Source organism: Hordeum vulgare, chromosome 4H (assembly GCF_904849725.1).
Source record: "Hordeum vulgare subsp. vulgare chromosome 4H, MorexV3_pseudomolecules_assembly, whole genome shotgun sequence".
NCBI lineage: Eukaryota > Viridiplantae > Streptophyta > Magnoliopsida > Poales > Poaceae > Hordeum > Hordeum vulgare.
Genome location: NC_058521.1, coordinates 545,428,541 through 545,443,894, shown reverse-complemented (window position 1 = coordinate 545,443,894; position 15,354 = coordinate 545,428,541). Strand labels below are relative to the sequence as shown.

Sequence of the window (15,354 nt, the reverse complement as noted above, 5' to 3'; positions counted from 1 at the left end):
TGAGGACGTCGTTTTCGTTGAGTGGGGGAGTATGTGAGAGTCTGCCTTAATAGGAATGATACTCACAACAAGAAATTCCTTATTTTCCGGGAGCCCACTCGAAACGAGTTTCACCCCCCCAAAAAAAGAACTATAAAATTAAGCATGCTTGGCTTGAAGCAATTTTAGGATGGATGACCGACCGAAAAGTTGATTCCGAATGCGCACGAATGAGAAAAAAATATGCAGGAAATATTAGTGTTGGTCTGTGGAGCCAGTCTAGATCCCGCGAGGCATAATGGGATGTTACGCGGCAGATCTAGCATTGAAACTTGCGACGCCATGGAAGCTTCGGATCAAACACAATATTGTATCCACGGAGCGATTTGGGTGGCTTAGAGTCTAGTGCTGACCTCGAACAGATTCGTGAGGAAATCCCAACTACCCGGTCTTCAACCATTGGAGAGGAGGCCCGTCTTTCCTTGCCATGTGTTGGCAAGGCTAATCCATCTCCGACGCGGTTGATGAGTGATACTTCTTTCATTTTTATTTACTAGCAGAAAGGTCCCTGCGTTGTAATGGAAGAAAAAAAATACCACAAGCTTTTAATTTACAAAAAATGTCTATAATCTAAGAATTTGTAGCGACGGCCCAAATAAAGATGATCTTAGCTACAAAAATGATGTCCTATTTCAACATGGTTTGCATGTAGATTTAATTCGTACAAAGAAACGGACAAGTGACCATGCATTTATTCATGTCATGTGTGGAATGGGGCATTGTTACGGGCCGCTAAAAGAACACGACAAAAATAAACGATGACGATCAAGGTTTAAGCTTTTGGAGATTGATGAGTGGTATTTTTGCGCTCATGAGATCATTGTTTAAAACAAATAATCCCAGAATTTTCAAAATAATCATTTTGATGTTTCCACTAATGACTAATGAATACGAGAGATCACGAAATTCTTTGTTTAATGTGTTTCCATAGGAAAGTAGCCTAAACATGGAAGTATATAGTCATACATAAGGAAATACAAAGTTTTGTGGAAGAAGCTAGGTAAGAGGAGTGATACTTGTGATCTGCGTTGGGTTTTCCGCAAAGAGGAACGAGTTATCGCAACATAATGTGGGTAAGTATTCTCTTCAGTTATGAAACCAAGGTTTATTGAACCAATAGGAATATCAATCACAACCGTCTTCACCGACTGCACACAAAATAAAAAACAACTTGCATCCAACGCGGGCAAGAGGGTAGTCAATCCTCTTGTCTTGTTATTTGCAAGCAAGTGAGGTGTGTATATAATTGTAGATAGCAATATAAAATAAAAACATGCAAATGGCAGCAAGGTTATGAAGGTGAAAGGACGTGGATGTCTCCTAAAGGGGGGGAAGGATGAATAGACACTTTAAAATAATTACGGTTTAGGCTTGAACAAATGCGGAATAAAATTAACGTTTAATGAGTCAAGCACAAAACCTAGAACAACTAGGCTTACGTATGTGCACCAACAACTTATGATAAGCAAGATAAACACCTACGTGACAGCAAGATATATAACAAGAAACAATGTGGCTATCACAAAGTAAAGTGCATAAGTAAAGGGATTGGGTAAGAGATAACCGAGGTACGCAGAGACGATAATGTATCCCGAAGTTCGCACCCTTGCAGATGCTGATCTCCGTTTGGAGTGTTGTGGAGGCACAATGCTCCCCAAGAAGCCACTAAGGCCACAGTAATCTCCTCACGCCCTCACACAATGCAAGATGCCGTGATTCCACTAAGGGACCCTTGAGGGCGGTCACCGAACCCATACAAACAAGGTTGGGGCAATCTCCACAACTTAATTGGAGTCTCCCAACACCACCATGAGGCATGACCACAATGGATTGTGGCTCCAAGATGACCTCAAATGCTCCGGGCAATCTCCACAACCTAATTGAAGACCCCGACGCTTGTCTAGAGCTTTACACCACAATGATTGAGCTCCGAGGCACCACCAAGCTTCTAGGATGCCAAAGCACCCAAGAAGAACAAGATCTAGGGTACCAAGCACCCAAGAGTAATAAGCTTCTTAACTTTTCACTTCCACGTATCATTGTGGAGAACTCAAACCTATGCACCAAATGCAATGGCAAGGGCACACGGAGTGCCAAAGTCCTTCTCTCCCAAATCCCTCCACAACAACTAATGCTATGGAAGAAAATGAGAGGAAGAACGAAGAAGAACACGAAGAACTCCAAGATCTAGATCCAAGGGGTTCCCCTCACATAGAGGAGAAAGTGATTGGTGGAAAGTGGACCTAGATATCCTCTTTCTTTTCCCTCAAGAACTAGCAAGAATCATTGGTGGGATTGAGAGTTAGCAAGCTCAAAGAAGGTCAAAATGGGGGGAAAATACGAGCTCAAAGGATAGGGACCATTGGGGAAGAAGGCCACCCTTAAATTGGAAGGGGATATCCAATCGTTACCCTCAACCTCCATATGAGCGGTACTACCACTCCACGGAGCGATACTACCGCTGGGCCAGAAGGCAGGAGTCAACGAGGGAGGTAGAGGCCAGTAGTATAGTCAGAGTGGTACTACCGCTACAAGGAGCGGTACTACCGATCATAAGAGGTAGTACCGCCTCCTATATCCGCTCATGGCCTGCTGCAAACCTGACCAGAAATACAAAGGGGTTCTGGCAGGGTAATAACAAGCGGTACTACCGCTTACTAGGCGGTACTACCACCCTGTACTACCGCTCCAGAAATTGCTTAGTCCGACAAGAAAAGTGTCGATACCCACGTGCAGTGGTACTAGCCAGCGGAGCTGGCTAGAGTACTTTTGCATGAGAGCGGTACCACGACTGCGAGAGCGGTCCTATCGATCGTAAGAGGTAGTACCGCTCCCTGGAGCGGCACTACCACTTGGATCATTCCAGGTAGACTACGGCAACACATAAAAACATGAATACCAGAACTGCCATATCTTTCGCATACGAGCTCCGAACTAAGCAAACTCAAGCTTGTTGGATTCACGACGACAAGAGCTATCCAACAACGATAGTATAAAAATAGGTAGTATAAAATGCCAATGATATAGAGATGTGAAAACCTCTATGAGTGAAGAACCGGTAAAAATCCCAACGTCGAAAATATCATAAAAGATGCATATGGAGTTCGTTTTTTATGAACTCGAGCTTGTCATAAAGATGACCATAAGCTCTAAAACTCAGAAAGAGAAACACCAAACAAGAACCAATATATATGATGCAAATACGCAAATGGTTTGAGCTCTCAACGAATGCTACGATCAAGCTACTCACTCGAGAGCCCCCTTAGTAGTACGACAATCTATCCTAAAATAGAAAACCTATCAAGGGCAAACCTATACCTTGCACCTAGTCCACTTGAGCTAGATGATGACAATATTGACTTCCTCAAGGTGGACCACCTTTCTTGATTGTGTTGGCTAGATGGAGACTAGTTGATTGCCCCCCATACTCACTATGGGCGAGCCACTCTTCAGCACATCTTCACAAGTCTATTGCGACCCCAATGGACGGAAAGCTTCAAGCATGATATCTTCGTGATGCTCCACTTGAACTTGCACACCACAATCTTGATGAAGATCACCACTTGACGCCATCCTCCATGGGTTGTATGAGATCTTCCTCCTAACGCAAGCCCATGGAAACACACCTAACCCCACATGGAACTCTCATGAAGACCATGTTTTAGTACACAAAGCGTAATGGACAATGCTTATCATACCATGGGATCACTTGATCCCTCTTGGTACATCTTGTACGCTTTGTGTGTTGATCAGCTTGATTCACTCTTTGACTTAGTATTGATCAATCTTGTGTCTTTATGATCAATCTTTGGATAAAACCTTGAATAACACCTTGGTCAGCATATAAACTCCTTGAAATCAACAGATAGACTTCAAGAAGTGCCTATGGACAAATCCTCCGTATATAACTCAAGGCAACCATTAGTCCACAGGGATTGTCATCAATTACCAAAACCACATATGGATAAATATGCTCTAATAGAAGGTTTTATCAATATGTTGTGAATAGACCCGGGGGCCATAGCTTTCCCCAATGGCATCTCTCATGAAAAATAGCATACGGTGAGAAACAAATTACTGTTGGGCAATTCACAGAAAAGCGGATAGTTATGCGATATTCATGGCAATGATCATGTGTACATATGCATCACGTCCATAAATAAATAGGCCGACTCTTGCATGCACCTATTACTATTACTCCACTCATCGACCGCTATCCAGCATGCATCTAGAGCATTAAGTCAAACGGAGTAATGCATGAAGAACAATGACATGATGTTGACAAAGTAAACTCAAGCAGTATGAATAAAGCCCATCGCTTTATCCTTAGTAGCAGCAACACAAAGATGCATCTTGTCCCCTTCTCTCACTAGGATATAGAAATTTGCCAGGTTGAACCTACCACAACACACCTCTCTCAGTGAAGAAATATCGATCTAGTTGGCCAAACTATTTCAATAGATCAAAGAGAATTACGAAGCTATCATAATCATGCACATAAGAATCATATAAGTATTCAGAGGAGACTCAAATATTTATCATGGAAAACCTGAACATAAACCCACAATTCATCGAATCCCAACAAACGCACCGCATAAAAGGAATTACAACATATGGATCAATATGAAGATGCGATGATCATTGTATTGAACATCAAAGAGAGATAGATTGCCATCTAGGTACTAGCGATGGACCCATAGGTCTATGGTGAACTACTCACACATCATCGTGAGAGCAGCAAGGTTGATGAAGATGCCCTCCGTGATCGACCCCCCTCCAGCAGCGCGCTGGAATGGACCTCGAGATGGCCTCCCGTCTGAACACAGACTTGTGGCGGTGTAATTTTTTTTCGGACCCCCCCGATGTTTTTAGGGTATATGAGAATTCATAAGCCAAAGAACGGAGTCGGGAGGGCCACGAGGGAGGCACAAGCTATCACGACGCACCGCGCCCTATTGGCTTGTGGGCCCCTCGTAAGGCCTCCAACCTTCTTCCGATGCTCATTGGTCTTAATTTGGTCTAGTAAATCAAAAAGTTTCAAGGCAATTGGACTTTGTTTGATATGAAAAACCTGAAAAGTAAAAAACACGCAAAAAACAACAACTGACACTCGACACTGGGTCAATTTGTTAGTGCTAAAAAATAATATAAAATGGTAAATAAATACCTCCAAATATTCTAGAATGATAATATATCAGCATGAAACAATAAAAAATATAGATATATTGGAGACGTATCAAGGTGGCGCACCAAACTCAACAGAACGCAAGATGACCCATGTTACGAACGTGCCGGCTTGTACGTCTTGTACCACTTGTCGTCATCTCTAGATGGTCCATGTGACCAACACTTATAAATGGTCAATGCCAAAATATCAACAGGGAGAGCACGATTCGCGAAACGAAGAATTAAAACCAACTCCCAACCCTAGTCACTGCCATTTCCCATCTCATCTCCATCTACCGCCATCATCATCACCACACTCATTCTCTCCAAGTTAGTCATACTTTAATCGGTGTATCGCATTACACAACTATTACAAGACATATTATCAATGAGTGAGTCCATCTTCCGATCTCTTGGAGAATATTCAAATACCACAAAGAGCCAGCTATATTAGGGTAATTATGTTAGAGTTAAGCCGTATAGCTTCTCACTTGCTGAAAGAATAAATAAAAAGAATAAGAAAAAATACTGGAATTCTTCATTTTTAAAAATTTATCTCATTGAAATAATAAAAAATGAAGAATGGGTTTAGTTGGTTAAATTCAAAAAGTTAATCAAATAACTTCGTTACCATTAGCATATTCTGGAACTTTTCTGGAACGAATCCACTTTTCTAGGAAGATGGAACATTTTGGGATAATGTACCCTGGTTTTTCTCGGAAAATCTAATGACTTATGCGTTCTGTTATCATTTCCAACTAGAGGATCCCTTAATTCAATTAAAGGAGGATTATAAATGGATAGATGTCTTCGATTTCCATCGCTATGGATGAGTAATAGGGCTGGACCAAAAGCTTGTAGCTCGCGAGCTTAATGAGTGTTAAGTAATTCAGCTTGTTAAGCTCATGGCTCGCTTCTTAATGAACAGAGTCAATCTTTGATTTCAGTTAGGTGCGCCTCACGAGTTGAACGAACGAGCTAACGAGTTTCACGAGTAGCTCGTTAAGATCATTAGTAACAACACAACACATATTTTCATCTTACATGAATTTTTTTCCATAGCACCTCGTTCCATCTATTCAATCTAATCTACACAAGAGGCAACAAACTAGTGCTTTCCCTTTTGTAGTTGCCATATTTTTTCTTAAAAATAAAATATAAGCACTCATCCTATAGACTGTAACATATCAGAATCTGTTGACAAGTGCTCGCGAGCACTCACGAGCTTAACAAGCTTCAAACGAACCGATCCGAGTAGGGTTTACTACTCGTTAATCTTAACAAGTTTAACGAGCCGAGCCTTAACGAGCGTTAGCTTAACGAGCCGAGCAGCTCGTTAATCAACCCCTAGTGAGTAATTTGGTAATGCAACGGGTTGAGGCAATACCTTGCAACCCTACGTATTCATGTAAGGGATCATTGAAATGACTTTGCGTATTTGACGTTATTTGTATGTGTCCGATTGCACGGAGTTGTCTCTAGTCTTCTTCTCGTTCTAAGTCCGTGCAAGTATCGAGGACATCGTAGATCGATTAGGGAGATGGTAAAGAGCGAGATGACGTGTAACATTGTACCCAAAAACAAATACAAAAGGGTTAGTATGATAGTGGAAAGCTATTCCTTGGGGGCGAATGAGGTGTAGTCATTAAAAATCCCAATGTTTTTGTCTATTCTTAATAACCGATGTAACTCTGCACTATGGTAAAGTCCATCAGTTGGACAACCGACTCTTGATGCAAGCCACGTATGGATCAAGAAGTACTTGAGACATGCACGGACACACCCCACATCATCGGTTTGCAAGCACGTCATGGCGAGTGTCTTCCAGAGCTATGTTTACTATGAAGATAAGTTATGCACACACAAATGTAAGGTTATGAGAGTAAGACCTCATATCCATGTCAGTTTAATACTAATTCTTACACCCAAAAAGATTGTTAAAAGTACAAATGAAAAGCTAGAATTTAATTCATTACTAATAACTTGTCACAACCTTTGTCGTGATGCACATCTTCTCGTGGGTTCAATAACGCAAGACCACTATTTGGGAAAAAGGCACAGAAACTTTGTTATCCAAACCAAATCCGAAAGGGCATCAAAGGTCGCCTTCGGCATGGTTGCCAAAAGCTTCATGATTGCTTTGGTTTCTCATTATATAGTGTTGAATGTAAAACGAGAGGATTTTATTGTAATTTTATTTTTTGATCCTCTATGCAGTGTTGTATTATTTTTGTTAACTTTACGCCAGCTCTAGGACCTTTCAAGGCCTTCCCAGACTAAAAAGGAAGAAGAGAAGAGAGGAGAATTGGTCAATTAATTCCCGTTATCTGGTCTAGCACCGACCCCAAATAATACAACGAGCGCTTGACTTTCCCCCCTTCTCCGAGAAGCCGAGACAGGAAACCTTCAGCGTCACTTCTAATATGTACTTATCACATGTAATTAGCACTTTTTATCAAATAAATCTCAATTGTATTTTAATATTCATTTCCTCTCTCTTTGAACACATACATAACAAACTAAAATTGTCGAGCCGCTAAATAAATAATTTTCAATGACAAAAAGAGCTCCGTCCCGTACAATTGTTGGCAAGAGGAAGGAATTCCCCGTTATGCCCCACACTCAGTTGTCCTCCCATGTGTTAGGGACCATGCTGTCAACGACCTCCTCCCCCCTCACCACGACACCTCCAACTGCTCTCTCTCCTTCGTTCCCATTTCCTCGACAACTTGTCGCCGTCTTCGCTCCAACACCTACCTCCTTAATCATTGTCCTATTCAACACTATTTTGTCATCCACCTTCATCCTTGTTGATAGGGTCTCATATCATACGTCCTCAACGCCCTCTGATCTCCTTGCGCACCTCCGCGACGCCGCCATCTGCCTTTGGCATCCCTAACTTGGAGTTTTGCTCCACTGCCTCTGGTTGCCCCGAAGTGACGCAGCTCACCACCACATCTTGGTTTTGTCCAGCACTGCAACACCCTACCCGAGTACGTGGTGAAGATGAAAAAAATTGGAAATGAAAATCAAACGGTGACCTTATGACACATACGCTTCATGTGAGTGAGCACACAACATGATATGTAGGCCCTGAAATACGATCTACTATATTCTTTCAGACTTCTAAACCCCACACGTATTTCTAGATTGACAATTCTTTTATATATTTTTAAGATATATCACTTGCACTATAGTGGTCTGATTGTTATTTTAAAAGTTGTACATGTAAGATAAGGCCTTGTTTGGTTCTTTCATAATTGAAGGGGTTTGGAGGGGATTGAGAGGGATTAAATCCCCTATGAGTCAAATTCCACCTCAATCCCTTTCAATCCTCTCCAATCCCCTCCTCCCTGAGATTAACCGAACAAGCCCTAAATGAAGCAACCCATTTGCTTTCGAGATTTTTTAGAACAATACATATACAAACACTCACACACACACACACACACATCTACTACCCCTATGAATACACACACACATCTACTATCCCCTATGAACACATAGACGCAAACCCTACCTTTATGAACACCTCTAAAAGACTAAGCCGACATATTATTTTGAAATTGATCAAGTCATCATAGACGTCTTCGTTGTCGATGGAAATATCTCATCCCAATGAACACACACCGTTACAAGGCCTGAAACAAATCCACGATAATGCGAGCATCAAGTCTAGAACTTAAACCTTGATGGGTTGAGATACCACTCTCCTCCTAACGTCTAACCAAATGTTGGTTCGCTTGCTTTCAAGGGCTTACGAAAATGGAGCTATTCCTGAAGCTATTTTGGAACATCATTAACGTTGATATAACTTTTCGACTATGTTTACAAAACAATGATCCAGTCATAGTTTTAAAAGCCAAACCAGATCGTCGGTCCAACCGAAAACACCGTGAACCGACGTCTTGCCTGTTTTTAAAGGTGTACGGTATTTTAGTAAAAAGATCAAAACTATATTTAAAAGAAGATGCATCAACAAGGAATCAAACACCTAACATTCATGCAAGGAATGCGTTTTATGATTCATTAATGGTTTACATCCAATATTACTCCTATATTTTTTACTTAAAAGGAGTATGTGTATTTAAAAGGAGTATGTGTATTCATTTGATGTGAGATCATTTTTTTATATACCTTAAATATTTGTTTTTTTTCTTTATGATAAACCGGCGAGTAAAACCGGGTTCAATTTTTTAAACTATATTGATATAAGCAACCAAGACATGTCAAGCACGGCGGCCACCTGCCGCGGGCGACCATCCGCAACCCAACCTGTCCCCGACCCAAGCCGCACGGCACGCCCGCCGCACAGCAGCAGCAGCAGCAGCACAGGTGTCTTCCGCCCCTCCAATCCGCCACTCCCCACCCACCATTACGTGACGGGCGACCTTTCTTTCCAGAGCGCCCCGCCCCCGCAGCTCCACTGTCCGCGACCGCGACCGCGGGGAACCAGAGTAAAGCAAAGCAGAGGCGCTCGTCGTCCCGATTCGCCACACAAACAAGTCGCATTGCCAGCCGCTCAAGCCAAGCTAACCCCTCCATGATCTCCCCGGGAACCAGATCACAGCCCGCCTAATCTAATCAGAGAGAGAGAGGGAGAGGGAGAGCATCTCCCGTCCCCCGTCGCCTGACGAGATCTCAGGACAGGAGCGCCAGCCCGCCCATGGTGAGCGAGCTCCGCCGATTTCTTTAATCGGTTGTTGGGGGAGGTTATTATTCTTATTCTTCTGCTAGTAGGTGGTACTACTTACAAGGTGGGATTGGGCTTTGCTTCTTTTTTTTAGCTTGTCCTCTTCGGCCCCCTGGATCAACCCGCCATGGTGAGCTTAGCTTGTCTTCGTTTCTCTTTTCCTGCTCCTTTTTTCGTTTTCATTTTGTTTGCGTGCTGAGTGAGTGGTTTCTTGGTTTGTCCTCTGTTCTTGGCGCCAATTTCGCTGGATTCTCACTACAGCTCTCCGTCTTGGCTCGCTCGAGTTGAACTTATCTGAGAAGGAGAAGGATGCGCTCTGTTTTGGCGAACCTTCCCGAAATCATCTCGTAATGAAATTATGAAACACGGGAAATTTCTTGTCATGCTGCGCTAAATTGGGGATGAAATCTGGCGCCCGCGAAATGCTGGGCTTGTCCATGCCGCACTTTTTTCCTTTCTTGATTTGACACATGTAGCCGCGAGCCTGCTCATTTTCCGGAAATTTCCAAGTTCCATCTTTTTACAGTCTGATAAGACATCCTTTCTTCCTTCTCCTGCTGCAGCGCATACCAGCCGGAGCGGATGAGCGGCGGCAGCATGGCCATGGGCGCGAGGAGCAAGCACCATCCCAAATCTTTGGCCCTGCGCTGCTACTGCTACGCGGCGAGCCACCGCTCCCTGACCCTGCTGGTGTGGGGCCTGGCGGCGCTGGTGGTCCTCCTGAACTTCCACCTGCTCGTCACCCACGGCAAGGATGAGCAGACCGGCAGGGCGAGCGAGATCCACCGGACGGTCCTCAGGGAGCTGGAGGTGGTGGAGGAGGAGAGGTTCCAGGTGACGCCCGCCCGGAGCCGGAGGAACCCGCGGGCCGTGCGGCGCAAGGGGGAGCACACCAAGCCGCTGTCCGTGGTGGACGAGTTCCTGGACGAGTCCTCGGCGGTGCACGACATGTTCTTCCCGGAGCCGAGGACGGCCATCGACCCGCTCCATGGCGGCAACGACAGCATGTACTTCTACCACCCCGGCAGGGTGTGGCTCGACACCGACGGCAAGCCGATTCAGGCTCACGGAGGCGGCGTGCTGTACGACGAGAGGACCGAGACCTACTTCTGGTACGGAGAGAACAAGGATGGCAAGACCTACAAGGCTCACAGCAAGGGTGCTGATCGAGTAAGTCGAATCGTTCTGATGCTCTGAATTTTCTGTTATCATTTGTATGTTACTCCTAAGGAGCTTCCGTATCATTTTGGTGGATTAATCAGGACCATACATTATTGCCGTATTGCTGTACTTGAAATGTACTACTAACTGAATTTAGAGCCAGACATAGCATTTACATTTATTTGCTCTATTCTTCAGTAATGCATCAGACAGTACGTACAGAAGCAGAGTTGATCAGCCTCTTTAGCAAGCCTTGCACTTGCACATGAGCCTAACAAGTGCGAGTAGGCTTAACAACATAGTCAAACTGTAAACAAAAAGGGTGGGGGAAACATCGACTATCTTTTGTGTCATTATACCAGACAACAAAAAATCTTTAATTCTACAAACATAGTACTAGCAAACCCTGCTTTTTTCCCCTTCTAAATATCGTTGCAGGGGTTTTAGCACCTGTGAAGTAGTTGTGCTAATGCACGTATCTAAATTTTTCTGACCTTTTAGATTCTGTCGCTGAGGCCCAGTTGCTAGTGGACATGTTGCAAGTAATTTTCTGTTGGGAAGGTAAGGACGTTATTTGGGTTGTGTGAAGACAGGTCACTAGGAACGTAGGTTAATATATAAATTCTAGAGATAAATAATACTGCCTCCGATCCAGTGTCACAATTTTGAACTAAGCTTGAACTAACCTTAGTTCAAAACTGTGACACTTATTTTGGATCGGAGGGAGTAGATAATATCTGGACATTTATAGTCTGATGGTATTCTGTTGTATAAAAGAATACTCTATGTCCATTCCTAGTTAATTGTTTTGAAGACTTTTAGTATCTAAAAAGATACACAATGCTTGTGCATTCTCTAGAAAGACTATTATTCAGTGTCCATTTGTTGCAGTCTAGTATCAGCAGAATTAGATGACATATACGTGATTGTGCAGTCCAGTATCATCAGAATTAGAAAACAGTGCTTGTGCATTTTCTAGAAAGACCATTGTAGTTTTTTAACAAAATTAGAGAGTTAGTTTAGGAAATTTACCATGATTGTAGTTCTTCCGTTTAGTTAACCCAAGTTGACCACAATACTGCCACACCATGTAATACTATCAGCTAATCAACTTTCATAGGATGTTTGACACTGGATTCTGAAAATTAAGAAAACGTGCAGTTCTGATGTGATTTGAGACATTTTTTCAGCTCATTAAGGATTCTTCGGTAGGGTCTTACTTGCCATCCGTACAGAGCACCCACACCTGATAGACAAAATGCACCACTATGTAGACATACATTTGCATCTTGCTTCTGACATACTCCCTCCGTTCACTATTATAAGATCTTCTAGTAACTTTTTCTGATTTGGATGTATATATAGAAGCATTTTGGTGTGTTTGTTCATTCATTTCAGCCCATATGTAGCCCATATTGAAGTATCTAAAACATCTTATATTTGTGAACAGAGGAATAATTTAGTGATGTTCAGCAGTTGAACTTACTATGTCATTTGTTGCTTGTGAGCACTACATAAGTTAGTGATGTTCAGCAGTTGAACTTACCATCTTATTTGCTGCTATGTTTTGTCATGTTATTCTGACAAAGATAAACTACCTCTCAGGTTGACATTGTTGGAGTGAGTTGCTATTCTTCAAAGGACCTGTGGGCATGGAAAAATGAAGGAGTTGTGCTCCGTGGTGAGAAAAAGAATGTGACACATGACCTCCACGTATCCAATGTCCTGGAGAGGCCGAAGGTGATCTACAACGATCGGACCGGCAAATACGTGATGTGGATGCACATAGATGATGCTAACTACACCAAGGCCTCGGTTGGGGTGGCTGTCAGCGACACTCCCACAGGCCCATTCTCGTACCTCTACAGCAAGCGCCCGCATGACTGCGAAAGCAGAGACATGACTATTTTCAAGGATGACAATGGGAAGGCCTACCTGATATACTCATCCGAGGACAACAGCGAGCTCCACATCGGCCAGCTAACCGACGACTACCTTGACGTGACCGATGACATGAGGAGGTTTCTCATTGCGCAACATAGAGAAGCTCCGTCGCTCTTCAAGTTCGACGGCACCTACTACATGATAACCTCAGGGTGCACGGGCTGGGCACCAAACACCGCGTTGGCTCACGCCGCGACGTCGGTCATGGGACCTTGGGAGACGCTGGGCAATCCCTGCGTGGGAGGGAACGACATATTCCGGTCGACGACATTCTTCTCCCAGAGCACATTCGTGCTGCCACTTCCAGGCCTGAGAGGTTCATTCATCTTCATGGCTGACCGGTGGAACCCTTCGGAGCTGAGGGACTCGCGGTACGTGTGGCTGCCGTTGACAATAGGTGGTGTGCCGGATGAGGCCGCAGACTACAGCTTCATGTTCCCGCTCTGGTCTCGGGTGTCGATTTACTGGCACCGGCGATGGCGGCTCCCTGAGGGGTGGACAGATTCTTGAAAATTTGAAAGTCGAAGTTACTATACGTTTGTTACACATGATAGATACGGGTTTATTGACATTCAACACGCATTGGAGGGGGTGTGTTGTATAGGACAGATGTAGATGCTAGCAGAGTTGTAAATGTGCAGTTTTGAGTTTGTTCTCAAGTCACACAAATATACCTGTGTCCCCTGTGTGAATAATGTGGCTGCACCTTCAGTCTTTTCCTTGTGGTGTGGTATCTGAATCGTGTTGACAGACTTGACAGATACATGTATCTGAATGCCTGTAATCCATGACCCTGTTTGGATCCTAGGGTTAGAGTTAGAGTTGGTTAGATTAAACTCATCTAACCTTCAAAAATCGAAACAGGGTGGGTTAGAGTGGGTTAGATGCATCTAACCCACCCCAAAAATCTAACCCATTCAAGAGGTGCTTTTTTGGGTTAGAGTTAGGTGAGGCCTAGAAAAAGTTACTTTTCTCTCTCCCTCCACCACACAAAATCCTAGATAAAGAAACCAAATGATTGGAAAAAGTGCATTTATTGACAATCTAACCTTTCCATCCAAACACCTCTTTGGTTAGAGTTAGTTCAGGGTTAGTCTAGAGTTAGAATCTAACTCTAACCTCTAACCGAGTTAGAGTATCCAAACAGGGCCCATATCGGTCAGCACTGCATCCGGGCAATCAGTTGCACCTGTATATACACAGAGTGCGGCAGAGCTGTGGATATTAGCAATTCGGCATCAATGTTTTTGATACATTTGACTGTAGTCAAAATAAATTTGGTAAATTTGGCACTTTCTATCCGTAATGGGAGTATCATAAGTAATATCATGCATGTCAAGATAATTTTAATGAGGTGGCATAGAATTAAACGATGAAGAGGATGGTTAAGTATACTGTTTCGTATTAAATGATGTATTATTATGTGTTATACATGACAATAAATAAAATTATCTATGATATTATACATTTTAAACCTGATATCATACATTAATATAATATGAATGATATTAATATATAATACTCCCACTAGGCTCCGTCTTTAATGAGATTATACGAGCAAATGACTCAACCAAAATACGTCATTCCTATGGGAGCAATGGGCCTAAGATGCAAAATTAGATGCAAAATTAGAGTCTCCAAAAGTGCTCATATAACAAACGTAAAAATTGGATGCCATGGGTATATTAAAAGGGAAATGTTTCCACGGACGACCGGCCCAGTGCTCGGCCGGTCCCCCTTGCTTGCTCGCTTCTGTACGCGGAAGAGACTGGGCCGGGTGTGTTGAATGCTTGCGTGTGCCTCAAACGTTGCATGGGCCAGTTATATTTGCATTTTTTTGCTTCATTGCACAAACAAACGTCGGAATTTTTTTATACAGTTGGTGTCACACCGTGCTACAATCAGTCTTTTTGAATTGCTGAATAGGCTAGGATGATGTTGGGGCGAGGACGGACATCGGCTGTCATGTGTTTTGTTGCATTGGTTTTTTTTTACTGAAACCAACAACCTTTTTTGCTACAACCGTGTTGTTTTTTGCTGCAACCATGCTAGCTTTTGCTATAATCGGCATAGCAATTTGCTGGAACCGGCGTCTCGTTCTGCTATAAGACATAGCCGGTGTCGATTTTTTGCTACAACCATGCTAGCTTTTGCTACAATCGACACTTTATTTTGCTACAACGCACCACCGATGTCGGCAGTTCGAGGACGACGACGCTGCTCCGATCAACACTTCCCTACTACAAGCACCGTTTGTGATGCTACAATGTGCATCTCATTTTGCTACAACCACGCCGGATTTTTGTTATAACGCATCGTCGATGTCGATTTCTTGCTACAACGACGTCCTC

At 43.3% G+C, this 15,354-nt stretch overlaps 1 protein-coding gene across 5 annotated transcripts; it reads left to right on the top strand.

Annotated features, from left to right (window-relative positions):
- Window positions 1-9,650: 9,650 nt before the first annotated feature.
- Window positions 9,651-13,724, top strand: LOC123449411. Of its 5 annotated transcripts, XM_045126627.1 has the most exons (4): window positions 9,936-10,028; window positions 10,160-10,245; window positions 10,462-11,068; window positions 12,665-13,724. In XM_045126627.1, exons 2-4 carry the CDS (start codon window positions 10,208-10,210, stop codon window positions 13,511-13,513), a joined length of 1,494 nt encoding a protein of 497 aa, XP_044982562.1. In that variant the 5' UTR covers window positions 9,936-10,028; window positions 10,160-10,207; the 3' UTR covers window positions 13,514-13,724. The 5 variants fall into 5 exon arrangements, with proteins under 5 accessions (XP_044982563.1, XP_044982564.1, XP_044982562.1 ...); XM_045126628.1 differs by lacking the exons at window positions 9,936-10,028; window positions 10,160-10,245 and adding an exon at window positions 9,651-9,874; XM_045126629.1 differs by lacking the exon at window positions 10,160-10,245 and having other exon boundaries at window positions 9,926-10,028.
- The last annotated feature ends 1,630 nt before the right edge of the window (window positions 13,725-15,354 follow it).